We start from the raw sequence: 18,255 nt of genomic DNA, 5'->3' as shown, positions 1-18,255 counted from the left end.
CCACATACGGCTCGCGAGCCGCAGTTTGCCAACCACTGCTCTAAGGTATACATATTCAGGGCTTCCAGTCTCTACTCATACGTCTTTTGGCACAAACCTCCTATCATTTTCATCGCTCTCCTCTGGACCGCTTCAAGCCTTTTTGTGTCCTTTGCCTGATACGGTCTCCAAAACTGAACAAAGTACTCCAAGTGGGGTCTCACCAATGACCTGTACAGGGGCATCAACACCTTTGATCTTTTACTGGTTTTGCCTCTATTTATACAGTACAGCCCAGCATCCTTCTGACAGCAGCCACCGCCTTGTAGCCTTCTTGCCAGAGAATGTGGTAAAAGTAGTTAGCTTAGCAGTGTTTAGAAAAGGTTTGGATAATTTCCTAAAATAAAAATCCATAAGCCATTATTAAGATGGAGCAAGATCTGGTGAGTAGGGTGGATGGTCTATGCACTAAAACCCCAACATACATCGCTTTGTCGACCTTGTGAGCAGGTACATTGTCTTACAAAAGAGAACTCCTTTCCAAAGCTTCCTTCTCCTTTTTTCTTTCAGTGCCTCCTTTAATTGGCTCAGCAAATTACAGTAGTATTCTGCATTAACTTTGGCCCCTTGGAAGATAGTCATTACAATACCGTCCTGATCCCAAAACACTGTGGTTGTGACCTTTCCTGCCAACTTAGATGTGAATATAGGTAGGATGATTGATTTGGTTTGAACATATGCATGTAAGTAGGACGATCGATGTGCCGGTAACATAAGTAATATGATTATGTCATAAATATGCCAGTATTAATAACTGTATTGTAACACCGCTACAGAAGCTCCTGCAAACTGCTCTGAATTGACTCCCCAGTAATTAGTAATGGTATAGAAGCTTACAATAAACTTTTGGGTCTTGAATTTCCTTGGCCTTGGACTGTTGTTTTATCTCAGTAGCTTAGTGGTGTAACTATGTTTCATCAACAGTAGCTAGTCATTCCAAAACATTGGCACCTGCTCACTGAATATGCTGCAAAATCAACTTGGACATGTCCACTCGATGTTTCTCATTGGCAGTCAAACATTTGGGCACCCACTTGGCTGACAGCTTCTGCATACCTAGCTGCTTGTAGATTATACAGCCATGTTTCCTGGACACCTGTAGTGTTTCATTAGCCGATATTCGCTGATCTGCCAAAATCAGGTCATGGACATGGTCGACAATTTCAGGAGTTGACACCGTTTGAGGCCTCCCAGACCTTGCTGCATCTTCAGTCTTGAAATCTCCATGCTGAAAGTTTGCACATCACTTTTTCACTGTAGAGTATGATGGCGGTTGTCACTCGATGTTTGCATCATACATTCATGGGTTTCCTTTGGAGTTTTCTTCTGCAGGAATAGGAACTTCATGACGGCTCGGAGTTCTGCTCTTGAAACTTCCACACTTTTCATTGACATGGTTCAATCAATGATCTGAAACAATGTCATAACAGCATTACAATTTTATAAATTGGCACTTTGCAAAATAAAATAATACTCTTTTCAGCTACAGTGGCAAAATAACACTCAGAATTTAGGAAGTTGATTGGGCTGAGAACTTTTTAGCACCCCTTTGTTCCAACACAGCTGGAACCTTTAAACCGTTTAGCAATTTTGAAGTCAATGCATTTCAGGGTTGTTTTTTTTCAAATTTGGAAATCTGCATCAAACCTTCCCTGGTTCTCAGCCCAGCCTCTTCTTCCTCCTTCTCCCCTGCCACCATGATCAAGGGACTGTTGTACCACATTTACCTCAGATTCCCGTACCCACATGTCGAAAACATGCCCAGTATGCCCAGTTAAATTGCTTTTGAATATCAGGCGGTTATGTTATTTTTAAGATATTGTATGATCTTAGCTCTGAATATCATGTGTCTGAATTCAAGAGGGCCTGGGATAGGCACGTGGGATCTCTCAGAGACAGAAAGAGATAATGGTTACTGTGGATGGGCAGACTGGATGGGCCTTTTGGCCTTTATCTGCCATCATGTTTCTATCTCTTTTATTTATTTGTATATTCTATCAAGATGCTTATATTCCTCTCAAAACTTAAACTTTCAGAACCAAATGTAAAGAAATTACACTGGCTTTATTCAAGCTTGGCTGCATCTGTTATGGTCTCGTATCACACTATCTTGTAGATCACTTCAAATTTGCAGACAGAAAGCGCCTTTCTTGTCATTCTAGCCTTCTAGCCTATTTGCATTTCCTACCGTAAAAGGCTGCATTTGTGAGTTTTTCATAGAATTTTACCTTATCAAGTCGGTACTTGGTACAAGAGCTTTACCTCCCCTTTTACAAAACCATGGAAACAGTTTTTAGCGCAGGCCGGCGTGCTGAATGCTCTGCGCAGCTCCCAAACTCCGAGAGTGTCATGAGCAGTGCAGAGCATCAGCCACCCAGCTATCTACTTGCCTAATGATCGAATCACCAACTACAACAGCTGTCTTAACTTTTCCCTCCTGGGCAGAAGCCCATGGAGATACATCCTCGGTGTGAGAGGATATTGCATCCCTGGTGGGCAGGTCCTACTTCACCAGGGTGATGCTGTCCTTCTAGGAGACCTCTCTCCTCCAAGGCAGCACAGGGGCTACCAGACTGGAGGTAGGACTTCTCTACAACATCCCTGTAGGTCTCCTCTGTGTACTTCTCTATCTCCCTCAGCTCCTCCAAGTCTGCTACTCTAGCCGCAAGAGAACGTACTCATTCCCTGAGAGTTAGGAGCTCTTTGCAGCGAGCACACATATATAACTTCTCGCCAACCGCCAACTAGGATACGCTCTTTTCTCATCCTCATAAGTGCTTTTTATCATAGTGTGCCTCCATCTGGAATCCCTGAGGAAGGCCACATGAGCCGAAACTCGGACCTTGTTGGGTCCGCATTATTGATTTCCGCTTTGGATCAGTTTGGATTTACTACCGGTATGTTGTTTCTTTGTGTGGATTTGTTTAAACCTACAAGTGGATATTAAAATATTATCATGAAGAACATGTATTCCACTGTTTTTTGTGTGTTTTTAGATTCTAGCAGAGGGTAATTTGATAACTACTTACACTCAGGCAAAACTATCTCCTACATCACACCATGTAACTTTATCCAGAAGTTGCATTGAGTCATGGAGCAATGATGATTTTGGCAATATTAATGAATGAAAAACACCAACTACGTCTACAGCCTTCTGATTTCATTATGCAGGGCTGTTTTTACGTAAGTGCTATAAATAGAGGCTACTTTTTCTTTGGCCATTCAGCTTTTGAATGTTCATCAGTATATAGGGAATTTGGATTATTTCCATCTTTGGAAACTTCTGTTTCAAGTCTACTTCTTGCCGTTAAAGGGTTTGTTTGTGTCTATTTAATGAACTGGCTGATATTAGTGTCTTTATAAAGACATTTGGTATTATGAGTCAGGTTTAAGGATTGGACAGAAATATAAGGGAAAGGGTGCAAAAATCCTATGTGTCAGTTTCCTTGCAGAATTGTGAAACGTTACATGTGTTGCTCCGTTTCATGAAGCTTTGGGAACAGATGAAAAAAAAAAAAATGTGCTTTACAGATGGTCTCCAAAACTGAACCCAACACTAAAGGAGCATTCTGGCACGTTATCTAAAGATGGGTAATATTACCTCCATTTTACTGCCGTTGACATCTCAATTTATTCAGCCAGTCAAGAATAGTTCTCCAGGTGGTGCCCTCTTTGGCTGGCTGCTTGGTTCCTGGAGGGGGGTGATCTTTCAATGTATGTGTGTGGGGGAGGGGAGCTTGTCTTTTTCTTTTTGTGTAGGGTTATTGAAAATGCAACAGGGAGCTTCTCCTATGGACATATTGCTTGGAGCATCCCATCCCCTGTTTCATGATCTAGGGGTGGGTGATTTGTCTAGTAAGGGTTACCACTGTTGGGAGCTGCTCTATTCTGCTCTGTGTGATACTCATGTTCCCTTCCCCGATGTTCCCGACGCATATTGCCTTATTCATTTGTATATTTCTATGCAGTCTGAGATTGTGTTCTGTTGTGTATTTTTTCTGTCTCTGTGGAGGTGTAGGTTTCCTGTTGCACCAATAAAGATACTTTTCCAAAAAAAAGAATAGTTCTCCAAATTGCTTTATTATATAGCTTGGCAATATTCAGGTCATCTGTGATGACTCCTAGGTTGCATTCTGGTTTGACAATTATCAGATTTTATTCTTCTTGACTGCTAAGAAGCTACTGCATTTTTTTTTAATCCAAAACACGTGCTTGTACTTTATTTTTTTCCATTAAAGTGCAGCTTCCAAACTCTAGATAATTCTTCCAAATTTCAAGCACCTTTTCATTTATTCTGAGCAACACACGTATAAAATCAGTTCTTGAGTTCAGGTTTTTACTTTAGCAAGTCAGTGGAAGTTCATATTCAGCGTATAGTAATGAATCTAGCAATTTAACAATATGTCTGGATCGCATAAATAAAAAATACAGGCAATGACACTTCACCTTATGCAGTCTCAGATTCTCTCTGGGAATTTAAATGGCATGCAAGTAATTAAGGAAAGAAGACATTTCTTAAATATACTCGTACTCCAAAGCTATATTTATTACCAAAATTATACAATCTGTGCCTTATACCCTTTGGACCAAGGGTCACATTGGATCTATCAGATCGCTGAGAGTTAAAGATTTTACTGTGGGGAGTCTCTTCCCTCTTTCCCCTCATCTTGTACCACTGCATCCCTTCTTTCTCTGCCTTCCTTCTAGTCCCTGTGGTCCTGCATCTTCTCTCTTTTTTCTTGCCCTCCACCTCCCCATGGTCTAGCATCTGTCCCTTTCCAATCCGGTGATCCTTCAATTTGCCTTTTCCTGTAGAGGTAGCTGCCGTGGCAACAATTTGCAAATGCTACCTCTTGCCCAGAGTCATCCCTCTATTGTGTCCTGCCCCCTCCAATTCATTGTCCAGTTTCCAGAGTGGAAGCAATGTGGTAGAGGAAAGGCTCTGGAGCCTGAAAGGTGTAGCATTTGTAAATCGCTGCCACTGCCAGGACTTCTGGAGATAAAAGTGAGAATAACCCCAAAAACAGGAAGGGGGAGGAAGAGGTGCTGTACCATAGACAACGGAATGTTTTTTCATTTGGGGCGGCCCAAAAGGTCTGCCCTAGACCCCCCCCCCCCCATAATAATAGTACTAATTGTAAATGCCATTTATTCCATTAATTTTTCATATGCACACAATATAATCTTATTAATACATTCTGGTAAGCACAAAATTAAACTACACAAAGCACACTCTTTCCCCTCCCCAGCCCTGCACAGCATTTCTTCCTCTCTCCTCCAACCCCATGTCCACCATCTATCTTTCTCTCTCATGCCCTCTCTTGCTGCAAAGGGAGTGGGGAAAGAGAAAGGGATCCAAGGTGCATCTCTCCCACCCTCTCTACTGCTACATCCAACATTTCTCCCTCTCTTATCTCCCGGACTGTGTGCAGCAACTTTCGCCCCTGCCCACAAGCCCCATGCCCAACATTTCTCCTTCTATCACCCCTTTCCAACTCCATGCCACAGCTCTTCCTCCATTCCCTCCACCACCATGTCCAACATTCCTCCCTCTTGCATCTCTTTTTCCATCTGTCCCACTGTTCCCTTTCCACCACCACATCCAACCTTTATTCATGCCCCCTCCTTCCTTTGTCCCAAGTTCACATTCCCTTCCTTCCTTTTGTCCCAAAGTGCCCCTCTCCCTCCCTCCCTCTTGTGACCCAAGGCACCTCTTTCTCTCCCTCCCTTCTGTGCCCCAAGTTCATGACCCCTCCCAAGGATGTGTACATGTATTCTGGCTGGCTCTAAAACATCCAAGTAGGCTTCTTCTTCCTTTCTTCCAGCTGCATGTCTTTCTTCACAAAGCCACAGGCAGCAGCAGCAGCAGAATATGGCCAGAGGTTCTGGTGTACTGGTTAAGCGGCCACACAGCTTAGAAACTTGGGAACATGGCTTTATTCCTTTTCAGTTTTTATCTAATCAACTTTCTATCTCCTCCTGTCATCCCCTAGCTTTCACATTTCTCATACTCCTATTCTCTTGTATCTGCTTCCATTACCACATTTCTACCATCATATACTCATTATTCTGCTCACTCATTTCTTGACAACTCTCCCACATGGATCCACCATTTCTTTTGTTTAATCTTCATTTTTTTTTGGGGGGGAGGGGGGCAATGTTGTTAAGAGTGCACACTCTTTCAAAACAGTGCACCCTATTGCACAAAATGCACACTGACTCCTATATTCTAGATTTGGCATCCAAGTTGTAGGAACAAATTAACTGGCTAACGAGTCAAGTAACATTAATAATTGAGTGCCAACAACCAATTGCTGAAGTGAGTTAGCACCCATCAGTGGTGTAATAAGGGGGGAGGTCTGCACTGGGTGCCAGCTTGGTGGGGGCACCGGCACCTCTCCACTTCCCTATGCCACACTCACGCTCTCCCTTTCCCGCCCCCGCATACCTCTTTAAATCGTCACCAGCACAAGCAAATTCTCAGGCCTGCTGCTCACGCCAGCCTGGCTCCCCTCTGAAATCACTTCCAGGTCGTGGGCCAGGAAATGACAGAGGGAAAGCCAATGCTGGCACAAACAGCAGGCCAGAGAAACTGCTACCGCTGGTGAAGATTTAAAGAGAGGTATGTGGGAAGGGAGGGAGTAAGTGTGGTATGGGGTGGTGGAAAGAGTGGGGGAGGCAGAGAGGAGGGTGCGAGGGGTGCTACCACCCAAGTGCGTCCTACCCTCACTACACCACTGGCACCCATTAAAATTTGAAAATGTTTCTGGCTGTGTACAATTCTATAAGGTATAGCGCCAACTCTACTAGCATATAACTTGAAAGTGGGCATGGCTTTGGCCATATTGAAGTATTCTGAAACGTTGCGTGCATAGTCACAGAATACTGCCTCACTTGGGCACCAACATTTACACCAGGTTACAGCAGATGTAAGTCTAGCACCCAGAGTTAGGCATGGGTATTGGCGTTAAGCGTGATTCTATAAAGGGCATTAATTTTTGTACAGAATCGTGCTTAGCACCAATTTTTTTCCAGCGCCCCCTGATGCAAGCTTTGTATGCTGAAACACGGCTCGTGTTGGGTCAATAAAGACAAGTTAATTCCACCAAAACATAAGGCATAAACACGTCGTGCCATAGATCAAGAATTAAGTATGTTTATATACAATGTTGTCTGGTTTCTGCTTTCCTCATCTTCTCATCATTCTATTCCTTCCATAAGCCTCATCCATATGGTATGCTTTATCTCTATGCTTCTAGCAGAAACTGTGCCTCTTCATTCCATCTCTCCCTCCACCCCACCCCACCCCCATTGGTCTTCTTCCTTCCGCTCCCCCTATAGTTTAGAATCTCTGTCTTCTTCCCTTCCCTCCCCCAGGTGGTTTTTGGTATCTCTCTCCTCCTTTCCTCCCCTCAGATCTGCTATCTGTCTCCCCAATCCAGCATGTGCCTTTTTTTCTTTATCCCCTCCTTCCATCCAGTATGTGCTCCTCTATCTCTCTCATTGGATACAGGTGAGCCGGTAGATATAGTATATCTAGATTTTCAGAAATCTTTTGATAAAGTTCCTCACGTGAGGCTCCTAAGAAAATTAAAGTGTCTTGGGATAGGTGGCAAAGTTCAGTTGAGGATTAGGAATTGGTTATTGGATAGAAAACAGAGGGTAGGGTTAAATGGTCATTTTTCTCAATGGAGGAGAGTAAACAGTGGAGTGCCGCAGGGATCTGTACTAGGACCGGTGCTATTTAACTTATTTATAAATGATCTGGAAATTGGAACGACGAGTGAGGTGATTAAATTTGCAAATGACCCTAAACTGTTCAAAGTTGTTAAAACGCATGCGGATTGTGAAAAATTGTAGTTGGACCTTAGGAAATTGGAAGACTGGGCATCCAAATGGCAGATGAAATTTAATGTGGACAAATGCAAAATTATCACATTGGGAAGAATAACCTGAATCACAGTTACCGTATGCTAGAGTCCACCTTGGGGATTAGTGCCCAAGAAAAGGATCTGGGTGTCATCGTAGACAGTACGATGAAATCTTCCACTTAATGTGTGGCGGTGGCCAAAAAAGAAAATAGGATGCTAGGAATTATTTTTAAAAGGGATGGTTAACAAGACTAAGAATGTTATAATGCCTTTTCTCGTCACATGCGGCTGCACTGAAACTTCTCTGATGCAACTTCCTGTTTCTGGTTGCATCAGAGGAGAAATATCAGGCAGCCATGAGTGACTTGTTTAAAGGCTCGTTCTGCTCGGAGACAGAAAAATGAAAATTGCTAGCGAAGCGGAGGGGAAGGGAATGTGAGAGATGCCCGGACCATGGCGATCAGGAGGAAAGAGATAGGGGGCTGCTGGACCACGCGATCGCGAGAGGTGATAAGTAAGGCAATGCATGCTCTACAGGGCGGTGAATGGCCTTGTTCCCGTACCCGCGGTAACCAGTTTTTTTGACTCCCCATTTCATTGGGTTACCCCCAGCTACCCAGGGTAACAGTCACTGTGTCATTCTCAAATAAGCAGCATCAAATCTGTTTTACTACTTGGGATCTAGCTAGGTACCGAGTATTTTTCAAGCATACAGTCATTTAACACATTCTCGGGTGTGTGACACTTTTATATACGAGGAAAACCTTCAAAAGTACTTAGCTTATGCTGGTTTTCCTCATATATAAAAGCGTCACACACCCGCAAATGTGTTAAATGACTATATGCTTGAAAAATACTACAGGAATTAGAGTACACTTACCCCTCCCTATTTGCGGTTTCAGGGTTCGCAGTTTCGATTATCCGTGATTTTTTTTTTTTTTTGGGGGGGGAAGGATTGGTTTGGACCTTCCCGCCTCCCTACAGGACTTAAAATTCAGCATTTTACAGATTACTCCTTTCCTGGTAGTCTAGCGGGCTTTCGGGGCAGGAACGAACTTCCTATGCTTCTGCCCTGTGTAGATGGCCAATAGGAAATGGCTGCCGTGAGCTCCCGTCGTAGTCTCGAGAGACTACGGGAACTCACGGCAGTCATTTCCTATTGGCCATCTGCAAGGGGCAGGAGCGTAGGAAGTTCGTTCCTGCCCCGACAGTCCGCTAGACCACCAGGTAAGGCTGGGAAGCCGGGCGGGAGGGAGGTGGGAGTTGGGTCAGAGCCGAATGATTCACATCCAGTGACCATTTCAGCCTCACAATAATGGCTCAAAAAGAAAACATATTGTTTCACGCCGGATGCGGGTTGCAAATGGTGGCGTTTTTTACAGCTGAAATGGTCATCGGATGTGAATCATTTGACTCTTACACAGATTTGTGAGACTCCTGAGGCAGGCCATTTGGACCGAAACATGTACCTGTCAAGTCGGTGTGTGTTGTATTGAAGAAATAAAGAGTGTTTGTGAAACAGTTTGAGTTCACCAGTCTCTTTTGGCCTTTTCCACTCCTTCGTGTCTGCATGAATCTATATGTAAGTCAAATCACTCCACAGTTGATTTTTCCACAGACCCTTTATTTAGGCTACTTCACATGTATGGGTACTATGGATAGAACTTTATAATCTTAGAGATTTCAGTAGACCTCGGTGGTACCTTCTGTATGCCATAAACTTTTTATTCATACAGAGCAATGGCACCCAGATTTGTCATCGGTCTAATAAATATTTGATTTATCTACTTTATTAATTTAAATATCAGAAAGTTATACTCATCTTGCTCTACCCTTCAAGTAGAACAAAATCTTTTCCAGAGAAAGGAAAATGGTAAAACCAGAGGACACAATTTGAGGTTGAGGGGTGGTAGATTCAGGGGCAATGTTAGGAAATTCTACTTTATGGAGAAGGTAGTGGATGCCTGGAATGCGCTCCTGAGAGAGGTGGTGGAGAGTAAAACTGTGACTGAGTTCAAAGAAGCGTGGGATGAACACAGAGGATTTAGAATCAGAAAATAAGATTAAATATTGAACTAAGGCCAGTACTGGGCAGACTTGCATGGTCTATGTCTGTTTATGGCCGTTTGGTGGAGGATGGGCTGGGGAGGGCTTCAATGGCTGGGAGGGTGTAGATGGGCTGCAGTAAGTCTTAACAGAGATTTCGACAGTTGGAACCCAAGCACAGTACAGGGTAAAGCTTTGGATTCTTGCCCAGAAATAGCTAAGAAGAAAAAAAAAATTTAAAATTTAAATTGAATCAGGTTGGGCAGACTGGATGGACCATTCGGGTCTTTATCTGCCGTCATCTACTATGTTACTATGTTACGCGGGAGGGGGCAAACACTCCGACATAGAAACTATGTTTCAGCTGAATAAGCAATTGAGCGCGGGGAGCATGAGTCGTTTGGCTTAAGGGGGATTGTCCTTGATAAAGCCCGATTAGGGCGAAACATAGTTTCTATGTCGGAGTGTTTGCCCCCTCCCGCGTAGAGCAAGATGAATATAACTTTCTGATATTTAAATTAATAAAGTAGATAAATCAAATATTTATTAGACCGATGACGAATCTGGGTGCCATTGCTCTGTATGAATAAAAAGTTTATGGCATACAGAAGGTACCACCGAGGTCTACTGAAATCTCTAAGATTATAAAGTTCTATCCATAGTACCCATACATGTGAATCTATATGTTGACATTTTTTAACTATTTTTAAAAATATATCTGACAGAAAAGTAAAAATGAGAAAATAAGTAGGATAAAATATATATATAATACAAATAAATCAATCAATCTTTTAAAAAAAGGGGATAGACCAAAGAAATGATATAGATAGAAGGTAGGCTGGTGGTTTTCTGGCCAATGATTGAAGCGAACGACCAACTGGACATTAAGACGCTCGAATTCTGAGGCCTTTTCCCACCTTTAAGAAAAATTATTTAAAAACCTCTTCTTAGGGCTCCTTTTACAAAGCCGTGCTAGCGGTTTTAATGTCCGCACCAGATTAGCACGCACTAGCCGGAAATCTACCGCCTGCTCCAAAGGAGGCGGTAGTAACTAGCACTTGCAGCAATTTAGCACGCGCTATTCCGTGCGTTAAGGCCCTAGCGCGGCTTTGTGAAAGGAGCCCGTAGAATTTGTTCCGGGTTAAATGGCTCTTTGTTGAATGCTGATTTATTTTTTGGACAACACATTACGAAAATTAGTAAAATGCGTCCCAGCTAAGACATTTTCCTTGGTTTGGTTTTTTGGCGTAGAAGAATTCTCCCTCTACTTGGCTCTGTGTTGTTTTCATATGTGTTGATATTCTTTTGAAGAATGGTTTGCGTTGTTTTTGCTTTTTGTTTTCGATCCAAGTATGTTTATTTGGAAACCGCTGGGACTCCAGGTGGTATATTAAGGGCTCCTTTTACTAAGCTGTGATAGCGTTTTTAGCTCACGCAGGATTTTAGCGCATGCTAAACCCATGCTACGCGGCTAGAACTAATGCCAGCTCAATGCTGGCATTGACTAGCGCGCGCGCTAAAACCACTATCGCAGCTTAGTAAAAAGAGCCCTAAGTTTTTAAATAAATAAACAACAAATATCACACAAACAAAACACAGTTCTCACTTTCAGCAGGCATGCCAAATATACTTTATTAAGTACATTATATGCTTTCTCCTTTCATATGTTGCAAAGTACTTTTCTAACGACCTGGAGGAGGTAGACTTGCAGCAGGGTGAATTCTAGGACATCTCTGACCGGCCCGTTTCCGAGTGGCCTGTCTCTGATTGGGTCACAGTGCGTAGAACTGATTTTCTTTCCACAGACATTGGTTTTCGATAACTCACTGGAGCGGACGATACACTGGCTTTTTGTGGCTCTGGACTGGACTTGAATAAATTTTTAGTAGACCTCTTGCTAGAGAAAGAGTAAACGAAGTACAATTGAAACAAGAATAGAGAATTCGACAGAGAAAACAGACTCTGATGTCAAGTACCATGTAAAAATTTAGGGAACTACATTGTGTCGGCCTATAAGTAAGCGGACAGGGGCCGATATTCAGACCACAGGAGTCAGCTGGGCCGACTCCCTTGGTTGACAGGGAATCCAGAAATTCAACGCTGGGCTGTATCTGGCGATGGGCATTGAATTTCTAGAAAATATAGGGGTCCTTTTACTAAAGCGCGCTACCCGTTTTAGCGCACTTGAAACGCTAACGCGTCCATTATATTCTATGGATGCATTAGCATTTAGCGCATGCTAAAACGGCTAGCGTGCCTTAGTAAAAGAGAGGGCTAGCCGGCTAAGTCAATATTCATTGGCTGGCTGGCTAAGTTAGAGCAGCCAATGACGGACCTGCTATTTAAGTGGGTCTATCTGGCCGCTCAACTTAGCTGATCAGCCTCTGTGAATATTGGCGCTAACTGGCTATGTCATGCAGCTTAGGTAGCCGCTAAGGCCCGGATTCTCTAACCAGCACCGTTGTCGGCGGCCGACTTTAAAGCAACTGCCAATCACGTGTCAATCACGTGACGGCACCGGGTACACAGTCGCGCCTCCGGCAAAAGTAGGTGCCAGAATTGTGGGCCAGAGTTTTCCTGGCCTATATTTCCGGCGCCCAAGCTGTGATGTGAATTGCGCCTCCGTAGGCGCTTTAGGCCCCCGACTTCCGCTTCCAGCGTTAGCCACACTCACCGTGGCATTCGTCAGCCTATGGAGGTGCAATTCCGGCGCCTTGAAATTCAGTTCAAAGCACTGTTTAAACAGCTCTGCTTTTAGTGAGCTTGGGCGCCAGTTCAAGAATCCGGGCCTAGATGCTAATATTCAGTGGCCACCTCACACTGAATATTAGTGCTTCACTATCTAAGCGCTATTTATCCGGCCAGGAGCCATTTCTGGCCATTTAAATAGTGCTGAATATCGGGTGGATGGCGATTTCCAAGGCCAATTTTTTTTTTTTAATTTGTGCTGTTAACGTTTTGTGTGACAGAGTACCCTGTTCCTCAAAAGCGTGCCCTTTTGCGCGGTAGAGGGCCTATTGAAAAATAGTACTCTCTGTTAAGCAATAGGATGCAGTATTTGAGCAATACTGCACACTAGAAACCCAAAAAACCCAAGTGCCTGATATTAAGCCAGCGACGATCAGCGTTTTGCTGACCATCGCTGCACTAAACCCCAAAATTCAATGTCGGACCGTGACTTTTTATGACAACTATGACTTTTATGACAATTATGACTTTTTTTTAATTAAAAACTTAGGCAAGGAATTCTGCACGGCTCCTAGTGATGCATAAGTCAAGGCGCCTTCCAACGCCTAATGGCTTCTCACAGGTGCATCAGGGTTCTGTCACTTTCTATCCCTCTTAGATCTAAGTGAATTTTCTTTGTGATGCATCCGGATCAAACCAGACACAACAGAGTAGCGTATACCATATTTTCACGCATATAACACGCGCGTTATACACGGTTTTTACAAACCGTGCATAACCTTGCGCGTTATGCGCGTGAGCGCGTTTTACAAATTTTTTTTTACATAGTTCCCCCCCGACGTCCAATTCAACCCCGCCCCCGCAGGACCACTCGCACCCCCACCCCGAAGGACCGCTCGCACGCACCTGCACCCACACCCCCACCCCGAAGGACCGCTCGCACGCACTCCCGCCCGCACCCGCACCCCCACCCTGAAGGACCGCTCGCACCCCCCAGCCTCCCGACCCCCCCCCCCCGCTCATCATGTAGAAGCTCCTACCGGTGTCCTGCTGCTTCCTCTTGGCGGTCCCGGCCCTTCTGTGAGCCCTGCGTCTGCGCTGCTTCGTCTTCCGGCAGCCCCGCCCTTTTACACCATAATAACAATCAAAGCAGCTAACACATCTTCCCAATTAAATGCTGGCCAAAATAAAATGCTTGTTCAAGCACCAAGGAACGATGCACCTTGAATATTGTGTTCAATTCTGGTTGCCGTATCTCAAAAAGATATCATGGAATTAGAAAACATTCAAAGAAGAGCGATGAAAATAATAAAGGGAATGGGACTCCTCTCCTTAAAGAGGTTAGGGCTCTTCAGCTTGGAAAAGAGATAGAAGGGGAATAAGATTGAAGTCTACAAAATCCTGAGTAGTGTTGAACAGGTAAAATTGAATTGATTTTTCACTTTTACAAAAATTACGAAGACAAGGGGACACTCGATGAGGTTACATGGAAATACCTTAAAAAAAATAGGAGGAAATATTTTTTTAATGAAATTTTTTTTTAAGCTCTGGAACTCATTGCCAGAGGATATTGTAACAGCTGTTAGCACAGCTGGATTTAAAAAAGGCTTGGACAAGTTCCTGGAGGAAAGGTCTAGTCCCCTATTGAGAGAGACATTGGGGAAGTCACTGCTTGACCCGGGATCTGTAGCATACAGTAGAATATTGCTACTATTTGGGCTTCTGCCAGGTACTTGTGACCTGGATTGGCCACTGATGGAAACAGGAGACTGGGCTAGATGGATCTGAACCAGTATGTCTATTCTTATGTGAAGTATATATAATGTGACCATTAAATTTTTCATCAAAGGGGGACATCTATTAATTGTCAGTCCCACCCCCAATACTGCCATAGCCACGCCCTCAATCCCACCCGCAATTTCTTCCATTCATTTTTCATTTACACATAATATCTTATTAATTCAGAATGGTAACCATAAAATTTAAAAAAAAACTACAAAGCACACTATACGCAGAGAAAATGTTAATTATCATTTATATTTGGGGGGTTTTCAAAGATGTCAAGGCATATGTCTTTAAAATATGCAATGTCACCTCAGTAACTATAAAAAAATAGACAAATATAGTGCAAAATATAGACAGCAGATATAAATATTCAAAACTAACACATTTTGATCACTAAATTGAGAATAAAATCATTTTTCCTACCTTTTCTGTCTGGTGATTTCATGAGTCTCTGGTTGCGTTTCCTTCTGACTGTGCATCCTTTCTTTCATTTCTTTTTTCTGTACTCAGGCCCATCAATTGTCCCTTTCTATTCCCTCCCTCCTTCCTTCCCATGTCCTTAGTGCTCCCAGTGCCCCATCCTATGTCCTTAGTGCCCTCAGTGCCTCCTTCCTATGTCCTTAGTGCCCTCAGTGCCTCCTATGTCATTAGTGCCCTCAATGCCTCCTTCCTATGTCCTTAGTGCCCTCAGTGCCTCCTATGTCCTTAGTGCCCTCAGTGCCTCCTTCCTATGTCCTTAGTGCCCCTTCCTATGTCCTTAGTACCCCCAGTACCTCCTTCCTATGTCCCCCTCACTGCCTTCCAGACTTTGTCCCACCCCCACCCCCAAAGCCAGCCTGCCTCCCTCCCTCCCATCCCCCTGTGCAGTAAAACCCTTGAGCACCATCTTTTCATCTCCCCCCCCTACCGCTGCCGTGCAGCCAACCCCACTGACCCTCCCACCGCGAGACGACCAACAAACCTCCCGGCTTCAGCAGCGTTGGCAGCCGCAGTACTCTAAAGACACTGCTTCGTGGTCTTCTACTGCCCGTGATTCATCAGGGACGCAGCAGAGGAAATCAGGGTAGTATTGTGGCACAGTAGTTCAAGCTACAGCCTCAGTACCCTGGGGTTGTGGGTTCAAACCCTGCACTGCTCCTTGTGACCCTGAGCAAGTCACTCAGTCTTCCATAGCCCCAGGTACGTTAGATAGATTGTGAGCCCATTGGGACAGATAGGGAAAATGCTTGAGTACCTGATTGTAAAAACCGCTTAGATAACCTTGATAGGCGGTATATAAAATCCTAATAAACTTGAAACTAGTAGAAAGCTGCAAAGCAGCGTATTTAGAGTGCTGCAGACACTGCTGGAGCTGGGAGGTTTGTGGTCGTCTCACGATGGGAGGGTCAACGGGGTTCGGGTGCACGGGGGGGGGGGGGGCAAAGACGACGAACATGACGCTGCTGCCTAAAGCACCACACTGGCGGGCCAAGGGAGACTTTTTTTTTTTTTTTGCACGACAGGGAGGGACAGGAAGCGATTGCCTGTTCCATTGTCCCTGTGCACAGCTTCGGGACGCTGTCTCTGAAAATGGGACATTTCAGCGTCCCGAAGCTGTGTGTGGGTACAACGGGACAGGAGATCTAAAAACGGGACAGTCCCGTTCAAAACAGGACGTATGGTCACCTTAGGTATATAGGACAATCAAGCCATTGTGACATCAGTGATGTGAGGTTGTGACATCAGTGATGTGAGCCATTGTGACATCAGTGATCAGTGAGGTTGGCTCTTAGGCATTGTTGGAATGAGGCTCTGTGACATCACAATCTCAGCTCTGGAATGTTGCTCCTACTTGGGTTTCTGCCAGGTACTTGTGACCTGGATTGGCCACTGTTGGATCAGACCATTGGTCTGATCCAGTACAGCTATTCTTATGTATTTTCATATATTTCTCTTTAATCATTACAGTACACCATTTAATGCATATTGTTTTACTTTGTGTCTTATTTTCAGATTTTTTTGATTTTAAACTATGGTTATTTTAGATTCTTTGTCACACATTTTTATTTATATTCTCATTTCCATTTTCTGTCAATGTTTTAGTTTTAGAGTATATGGATTCCTGATGAAGGTAGTAGTGCCAAAACACGGCCCGTGTCGAGTCCCAATGCGCCTGACTTTCTGGAATTGTCAGCTTCAGTCCATAATAAAGGACATTCTCAGGTTTGTTTTTCCTCCACTTGGGTCACCCTACTGTGTCTGATGCCTTTCATGACTTGTGAGGTTATTATTCTTCTCCTTTGCCATGTAAAGCTGCTGTTTACACTTGGGGTTGCTTTTAAAATCAGGGCCTAAGGGGGAAATTCTGTATAGGATACCGGACTCAGCAGCTGCACTGGGGAGGGTTCTAAGGCCTAAGGCCCCTCTTATGGAATATTAAGTTTCCCTCCCAGTGCATTCTGGGATGCACTGGGAGTGGCCTAAGACTCTGATTGACTAGATCTCTTAGAGCTCTTTTTATGAAGGTGCGCTAGCGTTTTTAGCGCACGCAGTGGATTAGCGCGCACTATAGCACATGCTAGCTGAAAAACTACCACCTGCTCAAGAGGAGGCGGTAGCGGCTAGCGTGCGCAGCATTTTAGCGTGCGCTATTCTGCGCATTAAGGCCCTAACGCACCTTCGTAAAAGGAGCCCTTAGACTACAATTATGATATCATTATTTTTACTATATGCATCATTTTTACTACATACGATTATGATTCTCATAATAGTCATTTTTATTGCAATTCGCTGTTATTTTAAGGATCATCTCACATCGTATCTGCCACTTTGCTGTTTATCACAGATATCGTTATTCTTTCTATTTTTTTTTTTTTGAATTGGTTATTATGTGCACCAGGATATAGAAATCTATTTCTGTAAAATCGATACATATTTCACACTGATGAAAGGGGGCGGAGCCAACGCGGAGAGCATTGAATCGGGTTGCCAGAGCGAAGGAGAAGGAGGCAGCGTGCTCGGGTAGCTTGACAGAGAGGGAGAGTCGGAGACAAAGAGTTCTGCACAGGGAAGGAGGCAGGAAGAAGCATAGGACTCGGGGAAGCGGCGAGAGTACGCTCCGCCCACCCCCACCGCGTCAGAGGCAGCGTCGGACTCCCCCTTGAAAGGGGGCAGAGCCAACGGCGCGCGGCGAAGGCGAGCAGCAAAGGTGCTCGCCTTAGCGAGAGCGCCTTTGCGAAAGGCCTTTGAGAAGGGACAAGTCAACGGAGTAAGACAGAAGGGTAAAGAAGCGACAAGTACAGAAGGAAAGCACAGAAGTTAAGAGAGAGACAGACACAAAGGGCCAAGCCGTTCACACAAGTATACCAAGCAGGCAGAGGGAGAGAGTGAGAAAGAGGACCCCAGCAGCAGGTAGAGAGAGAGAGAGAGACACCAGCATAAAGAGAGAAGACACCAGCACAGAGAGAGAGAGACAGAGAAGACACCACCAACAGGCAGTGAGAGAGAGGACACCAGAGACAGTTAGAGAGAGAAAGAGAGGGCACCAGCACAGAGAGAGAGTCAGGGAGGACACCAGCAGCAGATAGGGAGAGAGAAAGGACACAAAGCGGACACAAGTCACAAGTAATCTCAACTGATATCTTAAAGTAGGAACAACAATGGAAGCAGAAGGAAGCCAGAAGATGAGCTTTCCAGTGTTCTGCACAGACTGTCATATGTATGACTATCTCCCCTCGGGGAGACAGTCATATGTATGAAGTCGGTGTCAGGAACTGAAAAGCTTGAAGAAGGAGGTCAAGCGACTAGAGGACAGGATACAGAAGATCGAAGGATTTCACACCACGGA

The 18,255-nt window shown here is 44.4% G+C and overlaps 1 protein-coding gene across 1 annotated transcript in view; it reads right to left on the bottom strand.

Annotated features, from left to right (window-relative positions):
* Positions 1-11,678: 11,678 nt before the first annotated feature.
* The window catches only part of SPACA1 (sperm acrosome associated 1), a 157,241-nt gene continuing 150,664 nt past the window's right edge, over positions 11,679-18,255 (bottom strand). The window contains exon 6 of the mRNA XM_033936363.1: positions 11,679-11,853. Within this exon, the coding sequence (XP_033792254.1) occupies positions 11,679-11,853 (175 nt within the window). The remainder of the gene's footprint in view (positions 11,854-18,255) is intronic.

The sequence above is a fragment of the Geotrypetes seraphini genome, chromosome 3 (assembly GCF_902459505.1).
Source record: "Geotrypetes seraphini chromosome 3, aGeoSer1.1, whole genome shotgun sequence".
NCBI classification, from domain to species: Eukaryota; Metazoa; Chordata; class Amphibia; order Gymnophiona; family Dermophiidae; genus Geotrypetes; species Geotrypetes seraphini.
The sequence above is the reverse complement of the archived record's forward strand: the minus strand, read 5'-3'. Positions and strand labels throughout refer to the sequence as shown.